The 16,643-nt window shown below is 33.3% G+C and overlaps 1 protein-coding gene across 1 annotated transcript; it reads right to left on the bottom strand.

The window, feature by feature from the left end:
* Window positions 1-820: 820 nt before the first annotated feature.
* On the bottom strand, window positions 821-6,857 carry LOC109167690 (glutamate decarboxylase). Its single transcript, XM_019316781.1, has 7 exons — window positions 6,688-6,857; window positions 6,395-6,599; window positions 2,699-2,899; window positions 2,344-2,558; window positions 2,001-2,254; window positions 1,800-1,852; window positions 821-1,580 (listed from the first exon to the last, which is right to left on the bottom strand). Exons 1-7 carry the CDS (start codon window positions 6,771-6,773, stop codon window positions 1,089-1,091), a joined length of 1,506 nt encoding a protein of 501 aa, XP_019172326.1. The 5' UTR covers window positions 6,774-6,857; the 3' UTR covers window positions 821-1,088.
* Window positions 6,858-16,643: the final 9,786 nt, after the last annotated feature.

The raw sequence follows: 16,643 nt of genomic DNA, 5'->3' as shown, positions 1-16,643 counted from the left end.
TGTATGCTCCGTGCCCCGTGCCCCTGTTTGGATTGGATCAAGCGGTTCGAATCAAGGTCAACGGGTCAAGTTCAAACCCAACTTGGTTGCACCTATATAAGGGCACCTAGCTCTTTGATGAGGGGACTTTTGGTTCCTTCCCTTTACTTCCACCATGCATTCTCTCTCTCTCTCTACATTATGCTCTCCCTTCCCTCTACAAATACAAAAGAGCAATTATGAATAAAAGGACTTCTTGGCCTATGTCTCTTCTTCCTTGTTCATACTATATGGACATTTTACATTACATACATACGGTACATACATTCTACGAGTACAACCGGGAATTACTCGTATCAATTCCAATTCCACCCTATTACCAAACATGCAAAATACATTCACCAAAACTCATTATTATTACCAAGTATTTGACTAAATTCCAATTCCGATTCCCTTGTGTGAACCAAACACACCCCAAATATATAAGCATGTGTATGCGTTTTGTGTTGTGATTTTTTATGTATTGTGTTATGAAATCATGTACCTTATGAGTATGAATTATGTATCCCATCGTTTCGATTTAAGATCCATAATGCTATATATGTGACCCTGATCCATAATATAAATTGTTCATATAAGCACCTTGTAAGGCCTAGTAGCCCGTATCCATTTACACCATCATATATCTATTTAGATATTATATTAGGACAAAAATAAAATGCCTATCCCAATTATTTTAATTTTACATATTTTAACTTCTTATTTTTTACATAACATCTCTAAATTGGCAAGTCACACATATGACCAAAACATTACACTCTTTTTTAAGAAACAAGGGAAATTCATAATCACACCCTCGAGTGTATGTATTAAGTAAATCGCACTCTTAATGATAAGCATAGGCTGGTGTCCATTTATTACTATACGGAGTATATTATTAAAGGCTTTGCATACATAAGTAGAGCCTTAATAACACACGAGCAAGAGTGCAAGTACACATAAAATAAATAGTGGACAAACTCAACGACCAATCTTCATGTAAAAACAAAAAACAGCGATATTGGCCATTCTGCGGCCTCTAGTCGTCTTAAGTCTTAGGCTCTTAGCAGTTAGCAGACCCCATTTTTCATTTTCCTATCGGCGACGAACTTCTTCCACGCCGTGGTCACCTCCAGCGTCACTTCCCGTTCACTCTTCTTGCGGACCACCACGCCGCCATTGGCCACCGAAACCACCTCCGTTTCCGTCGCATACTTGGAACCCACTTTGGCCGGAAGGCCGTCGAGGTCGTGGAGAACCCTCTCGATGTCTATGACAAGCCGCTCCGCCAACGTCCTCGAGAAGTCTTCCCTGATCACCACCCGGAGCACCGTCACGTGCTGCGCGTCCGCCGGCATGGTGTACGCCGGCACGATCCACCCGAAACGCCGGAGCATATCCGAGATCTCGAACTCGTCGTGGCGACTGTGGTCCTTGAGAGAAAACGCCACCAGTGGCACTCCAATCTCCTTGGATACGATATTGAACTTCCCTGTCTTCTCCAATCCTTCTCTTAGCACTCCTGCGTTTTCCTGGCAATTCTCCATAATATTCTTGTACCCCTATAATATATATCAATAAAAGCATAAATAAAGCATTCCTATTGCTCATAGCTGACCAATTCAAATTAATAAGAATTAGGTCAATAAGCTGCTCCCACCTAAAATTGAACTTGTAAATAAAATCTTGATCAATTTGACTGAAATATCTTACATACTTGATTGTACAAAATATTACTATCATAATACTAACTATACTTATTTACTCGGACCGAAACTCACCTCATGACCTAAGCGAATCAATTGGTAGTATTGAGCAATTACTTGACTAGAACCTGGAAATTAACAGCAACAAGTTAAAATGTATGAAGGAATGACAAATCGACCTGGCCCTACTATAATGTATATAGGTAGAACGAACCATTCAATAATCAATTAATTAGTTTAATCTATGACATTATAAACTGTGACGATGGAGAATACCTTTGGAAAAGTTGAGGGTGAAAGTAGGTTGATCAGATCCAAGGTAGTTAATGTGGAAGATAAGTTCATCAGGCAAGTCATCCTTGCTCCTCCAGATAACCCATCCAATACCAGCATACACAAGCCCATACTTGTGACCACTAACATTAATGCTCTTCACCAATGGCAACCTGAAGTCCCATTCCAGGTCTGGGTAAAGAAATGGGGCAATGAACCCACCACTCGCGGCATCCACGTGGATCGGAGTATCCCACCTACCCATCCAATTATCAAACGTTAAATAATTAATAATGTCCTGAATTATACAATACAATAATATTTAATGAAAAAATATATAGTATACCCAGTTTGTTCGTTTTTCTTTGTTAAGAGATCGTTCAAGCGCTTAACATCTTCGAATTCGCCGTTGAGTGTTGAGCCCAAGATGGCGGCGACGCAGATTGTGTTCTCGTCCACCATTTCCACGGCTTTCTCAGGGTCCATCACATAGTACCCATCGCTCAACTTCACCTCTTTCAGTTCAACTTCAAAGTATCTCGCAAATTTCTCCCAACATACCTGTAAGTATAACTTCGTTTCACAACTTGATCTTCTTGAAGCCCATTAAAAGTAACCAGCTTATATATACATACATAAAACACATGCTCATCGATTAATGTTGAAGGTGATCGAACTAGAAATAATTTAAGTATATGTACCTGGACATTGGCACCAGTAACAATGTTGGGCTTGTCATGTGGTTTGCCCTGGGCTTTCATCTTGTTTTGCCATTTTCTCTTGAACGCTAATCCGGCCAGCATAATGGCTTCCGACGACCCAACCGTCCCGACGCCGACTGCCGCTTCGCCGTCTCCCAGCGGTGCATTGAAAAGATGGGCAATCATGTTCACACATCGGTTCTGCAAAAATTCAATACAGTATAAATATGAATCATTTAGGGTGGTTAAGGTTTCATTAAAAAAAAAAAATCATTTATAGTCAACAATCTTCTAATCTAATTGCATGAGTTTGATACTCTAATTACACAATAATATTTTCTATCCAACAGTCCAACTAGAAATCCAAGCCAAATACTCAAAGATTAAAGTTTGGCTTGAGTTTTAACTTTCTGTTTTTGATACCCAAAAGAAAATAAAAATTTACACAGAGTATAATAAGAAATATTTTACAACAAAATATTATAATCTTGATCATGTAAATTTCTTTATTGTGTACTTTTTTATTTTATGACCACGGGCCGTCAATGAACGTCCAACATAACCATTCAGAACAAGCAGGATATTATTAAGAACAATGGAGAAACAATATATTGCATGCCTCCCAATGACTTTGTGGTCTATTGATACGAAATGACTCTCCCAAATGGGAGCTCGGCCTTAGTGAGAGTGATTATTGACTCTTGATGTTTCAATAGATTGAGAAAGTAGATATGAACAAATACTAATTGTAACAGAGTTAGTACTTAGTAGTACTCAAATAAATATATTGTGTGCCTTAGGTTGCCATAAAATTTGAATCCTTTGTAAGCCCATATACAAGTTGGAGTATTATTAAATGCTCTTGGCCATGCCAAGACTTTGTAGTCTAATGGCACCCGGATTAAACTTCTATATGGGAGATTGTGAGTTTGAGTCTCAGTAGAGAGGCGTTATTGGCTCGTTGTAATAAAGAAAAAAAAAAAAACGCTACGTAGATATTGGATTATAATCTCCGGAAGTCCTAGGTCATCTAATCTTGATAAATTTGTTAAAGAAAATATTACTTACTCTCTAATTCTAATCCTAACTTTTACATCATAACTTGAATTTTTGATATAAACATTTTTTTTAGGACCCACAAAATAAAAATAATTAATAAATAATTACAGCTAACTAAAAGTGAAGGATTAAAGCTTGAGATACCATGTCCTAAAACTCATTCTTTAATATGCTATTGTCTTAACATCGTATGAGCAATCTTGTCAACTTTATAATATTCATTTGAGCAATCATGTCAAGTATATTAATTTTATCCTAATGTCGCACAAATCAAATAATTTTGTCACATCAGTACATCACTAACACATTGGCCCACCTTCCCTTGTTGCCTAGCTTCTTTTAAAAAATAAAAATAAATAAAAATTGAAGTGTTGGATGCGCAAACACGTTAAAATGAAACGATGGACAGACACTTTCCAAAAGCAAAGTCACAATTCACCGGCATGGGCTATCATATTTGATATTTCAAGTACTAGGGCCACCATCGCACATGCCTCTAGTATTCCCATGTGCTAAATAATAGCAAGGTTGGCTACTTGGCTCTTTGGTCAAGAAATCAAGAATGGGTTCCAAAGACTTTGTCGTCTGTCGGCACAGTACAATATATAAATTCAAAAAAAAAAATGTTAAAATGAATTGGTCACCAACAACGTATTTAAGAGCCAAGCACTCCACTCGCACGGGTTTAGCTCAATGATTTAGTGAGCAGTATTTGGGGTAAGAGACTAAGGTTCAAACCTTGGCGACGGTAGTGTGAAATTATGTTTAAAGTGGGTAGATTTCTTATGCACACCGGTATTTGACCCTGCCTTCACCGTGATTTACACCCTCCCATATGCTCTATCGGGTTAGGGATTCAACTTTTTGGGGTAAGAGCCACGCACTCCATTAGTGGTTTTTCATGGGTTTTTAAAGGTTTAAAAAACTTTTGCATGATTCTTGAACAAATAGAACAATGGACATTCTAGGTGCTTTTTCTCTTGAAAAAAAAAAAAAAAAAAAAAAAACAGCTAAAGGCCACTATGAACTTGACCCAGCCGTTGCAAGCAACGGCCATTTTTCAGTTTGTTGCCAACTCTTTGTTTTAATTATTTTTTATTTAAATTTAGTCTATATATATACATGGTCACATATGCATCGTTTGTATTTTACTTTTTATGCACTTTAATTTTTTTTAAAACAAAATTGTAGTTTAATTTTTAAGCTATTAGTAGTTTAACTTTAATTTTATAGTAATCATTTCAATTAAATGTAGGTACGTTTGTTTAAAAGAATTAAAATATAGTGGGGTGTCAAGTAGCTTATGCTCAATAGCACATTTGTGACCCTTGCAAATGAGAAGTCACAGAACATTGTAATAAGGTTAGTAGTACTCAAAAAAAAATATAGTCAAGAAAGAGTTGTTGACATTGAGTGAGATAGTGAATAATGAGATAGATGTTAAGGCTTACAAACAAATTGAATGAAAAAACTTCACAACTTCGGTTGTTTTAAGGAATTTAAGCAGTGTTCACTCACCCTTTTAGATAAACGGAGCATGTTACTCTTATCCATAGCAATTTTACTTTACCACACACTATTTTTGAGTCAATTATTTCTTTAATATAAAAAAGTGTATGTTAAAAACAGAGTGCTAACTGCTAAATATAGAAAGTTGGGATCCGTTGCTATTTTTTGACTTAAGCATCCTCACCAATTCTAGTTTTTCAAAGATTTTTGTCATACCACATAGAAAGGAAAAGAGAGAAAAAAGAAAAGGTAAAAGGAAGAAAAGAATGATAAAAAAAAAAAAAAAAAAAAAAGAAGAAGAAAGATATTAACGTGCCCAACGCGCACCTGTCATTGGCAAGAGCGTTGTTTTATTTATGTCAAATAATGTTTAAAAATATTAAAATTTGCATGAATAATTTTTATTCTCTCTCCTCTACCTAAATTAAAAAATCTTTTCAAAAAAAAAATCTTAAAAAACTCACTAAAATTTTTCATTAGAGATGCTCTTCAAATAAATGAGAGTAAAACTATTAATAGAAAAAGAATATTGTTACTTATTTTTATATCAATGTCTTGATATTAATAAAATTATTAACTTCCATGCGACCATAATACGCGAGCGACATCCTTTGACATTCAGCCAAATTGGGTGTTTGAGCAATCAGGACCACACGCTGCGAAATTGGACGCGTATTGATGGAATGATGGGGACTTGTAGGCCCAATTTAGTGTGAAATTTCTTTACCAAATAATTAAAGAAAAAAAAATTCTATTGGGCATAATTCCTATTATTGAAAAGTTGTCCTCAAAAAGTTTTTTTTTTTTTTTTTTTTTTTTTAATTTACTCACTAAATATGGGAGATAATGAGATATGCAATCCAGATTCCAGGAGTGCAGTCTAGTTGTCAGCGATGACGTATATGAATTCATGAAATCTAGGACGGCGTAAATGAATTCATTCAAGTCAAATTTATTACCATTTTAAATCTCACTCATCACGATAAATAATTTAACTGTATAATTTAGAGTAATTTTAGTTGATTTTTTCAAATCGGAACAACAGATCAGAGTTCAGAACAGAGACACAAACGTGAAATGAATCTGAAATAGAAGAGAAGAGTAGAGTAGAGGACGATGAAGACTTGCCTGAAGCTCAGTGGTGACAGGATACTCATCCATGTCAACGTAGTTCTTGTTAATGGAGTCCATGATAAGCTTATCGCACTCAGGCTCCATCCAAGTGGTCACAAACGACGCCAAGTTCAACCTCGGATTCCCGTCCAGCATCAGCTCATCGTTTATGATCTGGTACGCCGCTTCCTTGGGGATCGAGTTCTCCGGCATTTTAAACCTGCGATCATTCAATTCGCCGGCGTTCATTTTGAAGTAACCTAATCGGAGAACATAAAAAGGGATCGGAATAAATAGTATATATTTACCTAGGAAGGGGAGCTCGAACGTATCTGGAAGCGAAGGTTGAGCTGATGGAGGCATCGGACTCGGAAGCTGCCCTCGACAAAACCATGGTGAGACTGTACTGATCGGACGACGGAAGAGAGAATGGGCGGTGAGAATTTTATAATCAACGCTGAACAAGAAGGAGGATATATAGTGGTAGACTGGTAGTAGTATTTATAACTCTGATATTATTATTAAATTTTTTATCCTTATATTATAATGCAAGGATGGGTTAATTTAAACTCTAATTATTAATGAGTTACAAATTTAATGCATAGTTAGTCACAAATTTTTTTATTTTTGCATTCAAAACAATGGGGTGTTTGGTAAATACCTATTAGCCGGTAAATATTAGCTGATTGGGTTAGTAGCTTTGGTTAGTTGATAATATTAGTTGATCATAAAATATATTTGGTAAATTGACGGTTAGTTGATAGTTGATTACATGCGATGATAGTTGATTATATGTGAAATAACTTTCTCAAAAAAATTGATCGAAAAAAACTATTTTGATCCTTTTTTTTAATTTTAGCGTTTTGAAATAATAAAATGTTATAAAAATCTAATTAATCCAACACTTATATTAGTTGTTTAACGAAATTAAACAACTAATAGTGATTAAGTAAGTTAAAATTGTCTGATAAAGTTAATTATGTGCCAAAGAAGGCCCATATGTATCTTTTCATATGTGTGGATGACAATAAGGCGTGACATTGCTACATCATATTATAATATGTTTTTTTTTATAAATATTATTAAGACAGTGTTTCCTCACCAGCGCTAGTTTGACAGCTTTTTAGTAGTTTCGTTTTATTTTTGCTGTTTTGTCCTTTTTATTTTTTAATCTAATCTAATCTAAAAACATAATGCTCCCAAATGCTCTGTCAGGCCGGGGTGTAGGGGGTCCTTAGGGTTGGGTTCAGCCTTTCTTTGGAATAATCTAAAAACATAATAAGTGTGAATGAAGGTTATACCCTTCATTTATGTCCGTTAAGTTTTTTTTTTATACATTATGCTATAAAGGTTGTACTTTATAATATTTTGAACAAATATACCTCTACCGTTATAACTTCCGTTATCTTTTCCACTATTGTTACTATACACATGCGTCCACCATATATTTTCTTATCTTCTTCAATAATAATAATATTTATACATTATAATTTGGAGTTATTTTATACAATATAAACATCAAATGAATAAATAATAATAATAATAATAATAATAATAATAATAATAATAATAATAATAATGTAAACATTTTTATACATTTGATATTTATATTGTATAAATTATTATTTATAATAATTTAAATATAAAAATTTTTAATATAAAATAATAATATTAGGCACCTAATTTTGCGCATCGCGCATAATAAAATACTAGTTTAACAATAAATTAAAATATTGTTATTAGTATATTTTTAAAATGAGTTGAAATTATACAAAAGATATATATATAGAAAATTGTGATAAATTGTGAATGTGAAGTTATAAGAATAAAATTCACTCAGTATATAAGTATTATAAGATATAAATAACATTACATATATAAAGATTTGAATCTAATAGCCAGATAATAAAAGTAAGCAAACAAACATTCTTTTCAAAAGGTTAAATTCTCAACTCTAAGGGTCCCCACATCACGCTCGACTTTATTCCTAATCATTCTTCCAAACTTTATCTATGTGACCAACTGAGTTGCTCATGCAAATAATAAACAAAGAAACATGATAATAAGTATGGAGTATCAAAACCCATAATAAAATGCAAAAGCCTCTAAACAAACACACCCTTAGGGGGCGTTTGGTTCACGGAAATGTTAGATTACCTTAGAGAATGTTAGATTACTGAGAATGTTAAATTCATGTGTTTGGTTTAAAACTGATGTATGTAAATAAGACAATAGTAACAAAATAAATTTATTAAAATGTCAAAAACCCAAAATTAGTAATAAGACAAGGGAATGTGAGATTACCAAATTGGAGAGTATCTCACATTCCCTTTCAATAGCTAAAAACTCAATATAGAGGTTATGTGACATTTTCTGAAAAAATTACATAACATGAACCAAACATGAGAATCTTATATTCCTAAGCAAATATAACATTAGTTATCCTATATAACTTGAACCAAACACCTCTTAAATCTGGCTCGATCTCATGACCTCTTACATAGAAGAAGTCACCACATACCATCTGAGCAATCTTATCCTGTTATATTAAACACATTACATTGGGGTGGGAAATACTGGGAGCCGCGTGGAAGTGCGGTCCACTACTAGTAGAGTAGTAGCGTCACTAGTGTGCTTCCCAGTTCCCACCTAGTTTCCTGATTTTTTAAAATCACATAATAATGCCACCAAATTGTCAACTTTAATGCTTGATGCTGATTTGTTTGTTTTTGTTTTTTTGAAAACTTGATGCTGATTTTTTAATCCCCCAATTAGCAGCAAACTTTATGTTGACTTTTTAATCTTATTGACACCATATCATGATTAAGAAAGGGTATTGCTATTTGCACCACCCTTTTATCAAAAGTGGATATAAATTAAGCATCTTAAAATTGTAAAAATGTGATAAACTTTTAATAATTAATAGGTGGTGCAAATAGTCAAATGGGGTACATTTTACTATTTGCACCACCTGGTCAAACTTGCAATTAATAATTTGTTAATTTAAAATTTAATTAATTAACACATTAAAAAAAAAAAAAAAAAAAAACCTAAACGTCACCTTCTCCGGTGAGAAGGCAGCCAGTTGCCTTCTCCAGTGAGAAGGCAGCCCAGTTGCCTTCTCCGGTGAGAAGGCAGTCCCTGGCCTTCTCACGGAGAAGGTGACGGGTACTTTTTATTTATTTATTTATTTATTTTAATTAATATTTTGAGTGATAAAAAATAGATAATCAATATTACTCTTTGACCACAATTAATGATGGTGTTGCAAATAGCACTTTTGTATTTGCACCACTTATAAAGTTACTATACCTATTAAATAGGTGGTGCAAATAGCAAAAGAGGTGGTGTGAATAGAATTTCCCTTAAGAAACGTAGGAGATCATAAAATTGATACTAAATAAAGTGTTAATTGTTTTTTTTTAATATAAAAGATGGATGAGAAACAGATCAAATTAAATTGACATTCATAATCAAACGAAAAGTGTAATCGACTCTTTTTTTAATAATTTTTTTTTACTTAAAGAAGTTTAATTGCACTATTCACTTGACTTACGTACAATTTGACCAATTTTTTAAGATAGATAAGATTGATTAAATTATTATTTTAATTAAACATTAGAATAGCATGGTGATTTTATGATCTCAAAAGACAAAGTAATTGTCTTCAAAAAAAAAAAAAAGAAGAGACAAATTAATCTAACTTAGGGTGTGTTTGGTTGGTGGGTTTTGCCCATAGGAATGGGTATGAAAGTGATTGTTGTTGTTTGGTTGATAGGTTTTTAGAACACTACTATGGGTTTCGAATACCCCATCAATAGAAAAACCCATACCCAAATACAATAACAGGGCGTTTGGTTTGAGGGATTTTAAATTCCCTTCCCACTTAATTCCCACCTAATTCCAAAGGCCATTAAATTCCGTAGTTTGGTTGGAGGGAATTGCAATTCCATGGAATTGCAATTCCCCCATTTTCATGGAATTAAAATCCCATGTCCCCCCTGGTATTTTAATTCCTGGGAAAAAAAGATAGTGATGAGCCAAAATTACCCCTTCCTCTTTTAACCTAAAATTAATGTCTAACAACAATAATGGACATTTTTGACTTTATACTACTTATTCCCTTTCAATTCCCATGTATACCAAACATCGGAATTGAAATTCCCAGTAATTCTATTCCTGTCAACCAAACACTGGAATTTAAATTACCACTTTATTCCCCGTAATTCAACTCCCATGGAATTACAATTCTTTTCCCACATAATTCCTCCCTTCCAACCAAACGCCCTGTAAGGGTTTCACTCCCTTATTCATTCTTAAGCACTACTATTAGTAACCATTCTCATTCCACCCTACTACCAAACATGTTCAATATTTTCACCAAAACCCATTACCATTACCAAGTATTTGATACCCATTCCGATTCCGATTCCTATGTGTGAACCAAACACACCCTTAATAAAACCTTCACAGTTGAACATAATATATATAAATTTAGGATCTTATGAGAATATATATACAATATATATAATTATTAGTTTAGATTTTCAATTGAGTCGAGACACTCCATACTATATGTATTATTTCACTCGTCAAAAATACAAATGCCTAAAGCACTAGATGTACAAATTTTTTAAATAATATTCTTTTCTTGTGCTCCTTTTGTTTTATTGAAAATTCGTAACTATTTTGGGGGTGTGCACTTGGTGAAACATGTCATCGAAGTCTTAGCCGGTAAAAGGTTGTAAAGAGATAAGCCAGTCGAGGAAAGTCTGAATTGAGTGGATCAATTGAGAGACAAATAGACAGTCTATTGATCATTATCAATGCCTTAGCTTGGCGTAAAAGAAATATATATATATACAACTAACAGTCCTGTTGTATTAATAGTGTGAAAGGTAGCATGCATGCTGAATTGGTTATGGATGGTGCTGTGTTGAAGTTGAAATGTTGAATGAATTGAAGATGAGAGGATGATTCCTTGCCGTGATCCAAGGGTAAAAGTTGAAAGAGTTGCGAAACGTGTACCAAAAGGCAAAAGCGTGACTATCGGGGAAGTGGTCAAGTGGATGTTGACGGATATCACAATTTTTTACTTTTAATTTTATGCTTTCTACTTTTATTAATCCGTTCGATTAAAAAGTTCTTTGAAAAATAATAGAGTTAATTATCAAAATGTCCATTGACTTTGATATCCATTGACTATAGCGAAATTACTAAGAGTAAATACCTAAAATAGTCCATCAACTATAGCTAAATTCACAAATTGATCCTTGACTTTCAATTTCAACTAATTAAGTCCTTAACTTTGTAGTTTTAACACAATTTGGTCTTCTGTCTATTTGACTATTTGTTGACTGTGATTTTTGAGGATATATATGCGATTTCATGCTCTATCATCAATTTGTTAAGGTTCTGGTTGCATTTCCAGACCGCACTGTTACATTTAAATTCACTGCCAAAAAGCAATCTACCAAATCCGGTCGCCTTTCTTCATCCTCCCTTTGGATTCAATGTAGTTGAGTTCGTACCAGAGCGAAGAAGACGACGTGTTTCCAAACCAGTGCAACGTCATCCTGGAGGCCTCCATGTGCTCCGACGAGAGCTGAAGGTTCTTCTGGAGATCATCGATCACGGTCAACAAACAGTCAAATAGACAGAGGACCAAATTGTGTTAAAATTACAAAGTTAAGGACTTAATTGGTTGAAATTGAAAGTCGAGGACCAATTTGTGAATTTAGCTATAGTCGATGGATCATTTTGAGTATTTACTCAATTACTAATTTGGTATTTTACTATTTTTTTGACCAATTAAGTCCCTCAACTTTAAAAATCTTAACTAATTTGGTCTTCCGTTAGCTTTGCCGTTAGACTTTTGTTAACTTGTAACTAAATTGATAATTTGCTATAGTACGTTAAGGGACCATTTTAGTAATTAACTGTAAGGGTGGCAATTAGACTCAGTTTTCTCAAACCGAACTATACCGAACATTGAAGTAATTAAGCGTACCGAACAATTCGATTAAAAACTGAAAGGAAATACCTTTTGATTTTATTTAATAATAATAATAAATAAAAAAAAAGTAAATCCAAATGTCTTGATACCTCCTTTACCGTTCAACCGAATTGTATTTCCTTTTTATTATTATTATTATTATTATTATTATTATTATTATTATTATTATTATTATTATTATTATTATTATTATTATTATTACTAAAATCAAACAGTATTTCCAATCAGTTTTTAATCGAATCGTTCAGTACGGTTAATTACTTTAATGTTCGGTACGGTTTAGTTCTGGAAAATCAAATCGAATTGTCCACACCTAAAGTTAATTATTGAAATGGTTCATTGACTATAGAAAAATTATCAATTTGGTCACAAGTTAACGGAAGTCTAACGGCAACACTAACGGATGACCAAATTGGTTAAGATTTTTAAAGTTGAAGACTTAATTGGTCAAAAAAATAGTCAAGGACCAAATTAATAATAACACTATAGTCAAGAGACCATTTTGGTAATTAACTCAAAATAATATATATTTGATCTAACGAAGTTACAAATTAAATGTATGATATCCTAATTTAAAATTAGGGTTTCTTTGGAAATCAAGAAAATATTTTTTTTTTCTGAAAAATGAGTTATTTTTCAAAAAAATAGTTTCATTTTTAGTGTTTGGTTGTACTTTGAAAAATTGTCTTGGTGTATTTGGTTCATTTTCTAGAAAATGAGTAGAATTTTATAATTAAACATTTTAATTATTTTATTTTGAATGTAAAAATATTTAAAATAATATTAAAAATGATGTTATTTATTAAAAAATAATTTTAAAAAAACTATGGTTTCTGTCGAAAACCAAGGTCAGAAACAATGATTTCTCCAAATTTTGGTATGTGAAAAATGACTTTCGTCAAATTTTGACGAAAGTTATTTTCCTCCAAAATAGCCATATTTTCCCTAATTAACGGAAAATGATTTTCGTTGACTTGAATTTTCAGGCACATCCAAACACGGGAAACTCAGAAAATAATTTCTGAAAAATCATTTTTCGGATTTCCGAACAGACCGTTATATGCGTTTACTGTTCAACTATCGTGCTTTTTTCCAATTAAGAAGTAATGTAATTTATGCATAGCCAATAAGAAAGCATTAGGTTTATGAATGTTTAATCGAGTATGATATGTTCATGAGAAATGAGAATAAATTAAATGAGCTGTTAAGAGTATATTTAAGTTTGCTTCATTCATTAAATGAGTTTTAATGTCTGTTTAATTGGTTACAAGAAATGTTTTTCATTTTTATCTTCAATTTTCAACAGTTTTCTAATTTCCATTATTAATTTATTGAAAACTGTTATAAATATTAATGGTGGCCATTATTTTGTAACGTTTGTAACAGACATATTAATATGTCATTATGTATGCCATTATTACTCGGTATTATATATATGTATTGTATGTGTAATGGAAGGGATACAGATGAATGAAGACATGATTCTCCCTTTCTCCCTTGTCTCTCTATTTCTTTTAACACGTTATCAGCAGTGATGCTCTACCCAATGATTATCGGAGACGTTACGGAGATGTTCGGTAGAAAGCGACCGGCGGCACATTGACTCCCGGAGACCTCCGTTCATCGAAGGCCAATTGCCAGCTGCGAAGACCAATCAAGTCTTGTTTGGATCGCCGAGAAGAAAAGGCCAATCTGGTCTCGGACTGCGACGTCCGATCGTTCGTGAGAGACGATGAATGGTGAGTGACCGAGATGATGAGGCATACTGGAGCTCTATTGACACACCAACAATGGAAACCCCCAGGTTAAACATTCCAATTTCTGACTTTTTAAGTCATAGGGTTTTAGATTCATCTATATATGAATATTTTTGAAATTGTTGGTTTATCTGTTTCTATGACTATTCAATCTGTCTGCATCTCAATCACATGAAATACATGTTTTGACGATTGTAACTGCTAAACGGCTTCGTACGCTGCGGATCGAAACCCACGCGTTGGTAACTCTTCTCTTAACCTATTGAAAATTCCAAGGTTATGGATAGAAATTCTGAAAAGCTATTTGCTAGTGTTTCTACTTGATTTCATATGCTCTGCATATATTCTCATGTAATTTATGGTGTGTGATGGTATATCCCCTTAATTGCGAATCATCTAAAGCATTATCCATCTCTATTTATTAATTATTTTAATCTTGTGGTGGCCCATTGCGAACCATTTGTGAGCATCATCTGATCTAGAGCAGCTACTACTTACCAACTCTGCAAGAGATGTTTGTAATTCATGTGTATGCATCATTGTGTGTCAATGTTCATATCCTATGTTTCAGCAACAAACTTTTAGGATCTCTGAAAACTTGACAATAGAGAGCTCTGAAGTAAACAAATAATTGCTGAAGGGTGTATCTTCCCTCTTTGTTGTCAAAGGTTTTTCTTCAAAAAGTGGGATCTGTTTATTTTCTTAACAACTATGAATGCCATGTCCTTTAGAGCATTATGACTGGTACATGAAATATTGCGATATGCTTACTTGACGTGATTACTCCATATATTGTATATCTGGTGTTTTTATGGTGTCTAGAAAGAATGATCTTCACACATAGTAATCGTTGCCATAAAAATTTTTGATCGGCGCAATTTGAACACTAAATTCGTGAAAGATACTTGTTGAACTTCATTTGGCCTGAAATTTTTTTCTGGAGAACCTAGACTTATGATATTTAATATCTTTAAAAAGAATTTCTCAAAAATATGCTTTGGTTGTTCCAGAAAAATTCCGTAAAGTTCTGGCAGTGTCATGCCAATTATTTTTCTGCCTGGAGCAGTGTTGGGAAAAATTTCAGAAAAAATACTTCCACACCTTGGATTGACATGAAAATTTTTATGTATGTTCTAGACTTACTGAACTACATACCTGCAAAATTTTGTGTCAAAATGTGCTACCGTTTTTACCCAGAAAATTCTGCAATCCAAGTCAAAATTCTGAAAATTTTCACCGATTTCAGCTTGTATATCTTGCTATTTTTGTGATGTTTTCATACTTGTATGAAACTATGAGATAAAATGAGAGCTTGCTTGGAAAAGTGCTGGTTTTGACTCCCCGAAATAGGAATGAATGGGCCCGGCAGCGAAACATGTGCTCGTTATCCTTTGGCGAATGGTACTTCTCTCATTTTATTCTCTAATTTATTTTCTAATTTATGAATTAATAGAATCTCTTTTTTTCATGTCATGCATTGTGTGTACCACACATGATACTCTTTGTTTAAAGTGGATGTGCATGACTTAATTGAGATTTTTTGGTGTCCATGACACAAGGGACAATTATATCACATATTGAATATGCTTATTTTAAATTGACAATATTTAGCATGTAATCTCTCGATTAGGCTCATATAAGAGAATTTGTTATTTCTCTTGTTGGCAATTAATTATTTGCTATAGGCCATAACGGTTGAGATTTATCACACAACTTATATGTGAGACAATAGTATGAATTCTCAATAAGGTCTTTCATTGTTAGGTTGCACCTGTCGTTGCTAAACCTTAGTTTGATCTTGATATGAGTCTAAATATTGTGATATATAGCATAAATATTGAATATAGCTTTGCCCGGAAGGCAAATTTGTTGCTACAATGATATATGATAATAGCACCAGGACAAATTTCCCAAATGTAAAATTGACTTGGTACTGATATTAAAAGTCATCAATTGTTATTTGTCCAAATTCAAGATTGTTGGTTGTGCTAATTTATTATAGCATTGTTTCACATGAGTCTTTGACATTGAAATAAATTTCAAATTTCAGTATTTAAACAAGATGATTGTGCCTAATTTTTAATATAGTTTTGCCCAGAAGGTAAACACTAAGAGCACTAATTTTTATTGTCACCCTTTGTCGTAAGCCCTCTATTATGCATATTTGACCGGAGAGGATCCATAAACCCTAAGTCAATCCCTGAAGGATTACCATGAGTCTATAATATCATTATGATCCCCCAATGCATACAATGCATGATCCGAACAATTAATTCTTGGTTATCTGGAAAGCTAATTATTGAATTTTACTTCTCAAAGTTCACCTCCCAGATTTTACTACTTAGTTTTTACTTCCCTAATTTTACCTCCCGGATGGTACATGAATTCATTGTACTCCAGTAGAAGTACATGACCAAAACTATTTTAAACATTGTCATCTATGATAGTCACATAGTACTCCAGTAGTAGTACATGACAAAATTATACTAAG

The sequence above is a fragment of the Ipomoea nil genome, unplaced genomic scaffold (genome assembly GCF_001879475.1).
Source record: "Ipomoea nil cultivar Tokyo-kokei standard unplaced genomic scaffold, Asagao_1.1 scaffold3169, whole genome shotgun sequence".
NCBI classification, from domain to species: domain Eukaryota; kingdom Viridiplantae; phylum Streptophyta; class Magnoliopsida; order Solanales; family Convolvulaceae; genus Ipomoea; species Ipomoea nil.
The sequence above is the reverse complement of the archived record's forward strand: the minus strand, read 5'-3'. Positions and strand labels throughout refer to the sequence as shown.

Excerpts from the sequence above, each read along its gene's own strand:
- LOC109167690 (XM_019316781.1), bottom strand. The coding sequence starts at position 6,773 with ATGGTTTTGTCGAGGGCAGCTTCCGAGTCCGATGCCTCCATCAGCTCA. Across the intron at positions 2,900-6,394 it reads CTGTCACCACTGAGCTTCAG|AACCGATGTGTGAACATGAT; the intron begins GCAAGTCTTCAT and ends GAATTTTTGCAG. Across the intron at positions 2,559-2,698 it reads TTACTGGTGCCAATGTCCAG|GTATGTTGGGAGAAATTTGC; the intron begins GTACATATACTT and ends TTATACTTACAG.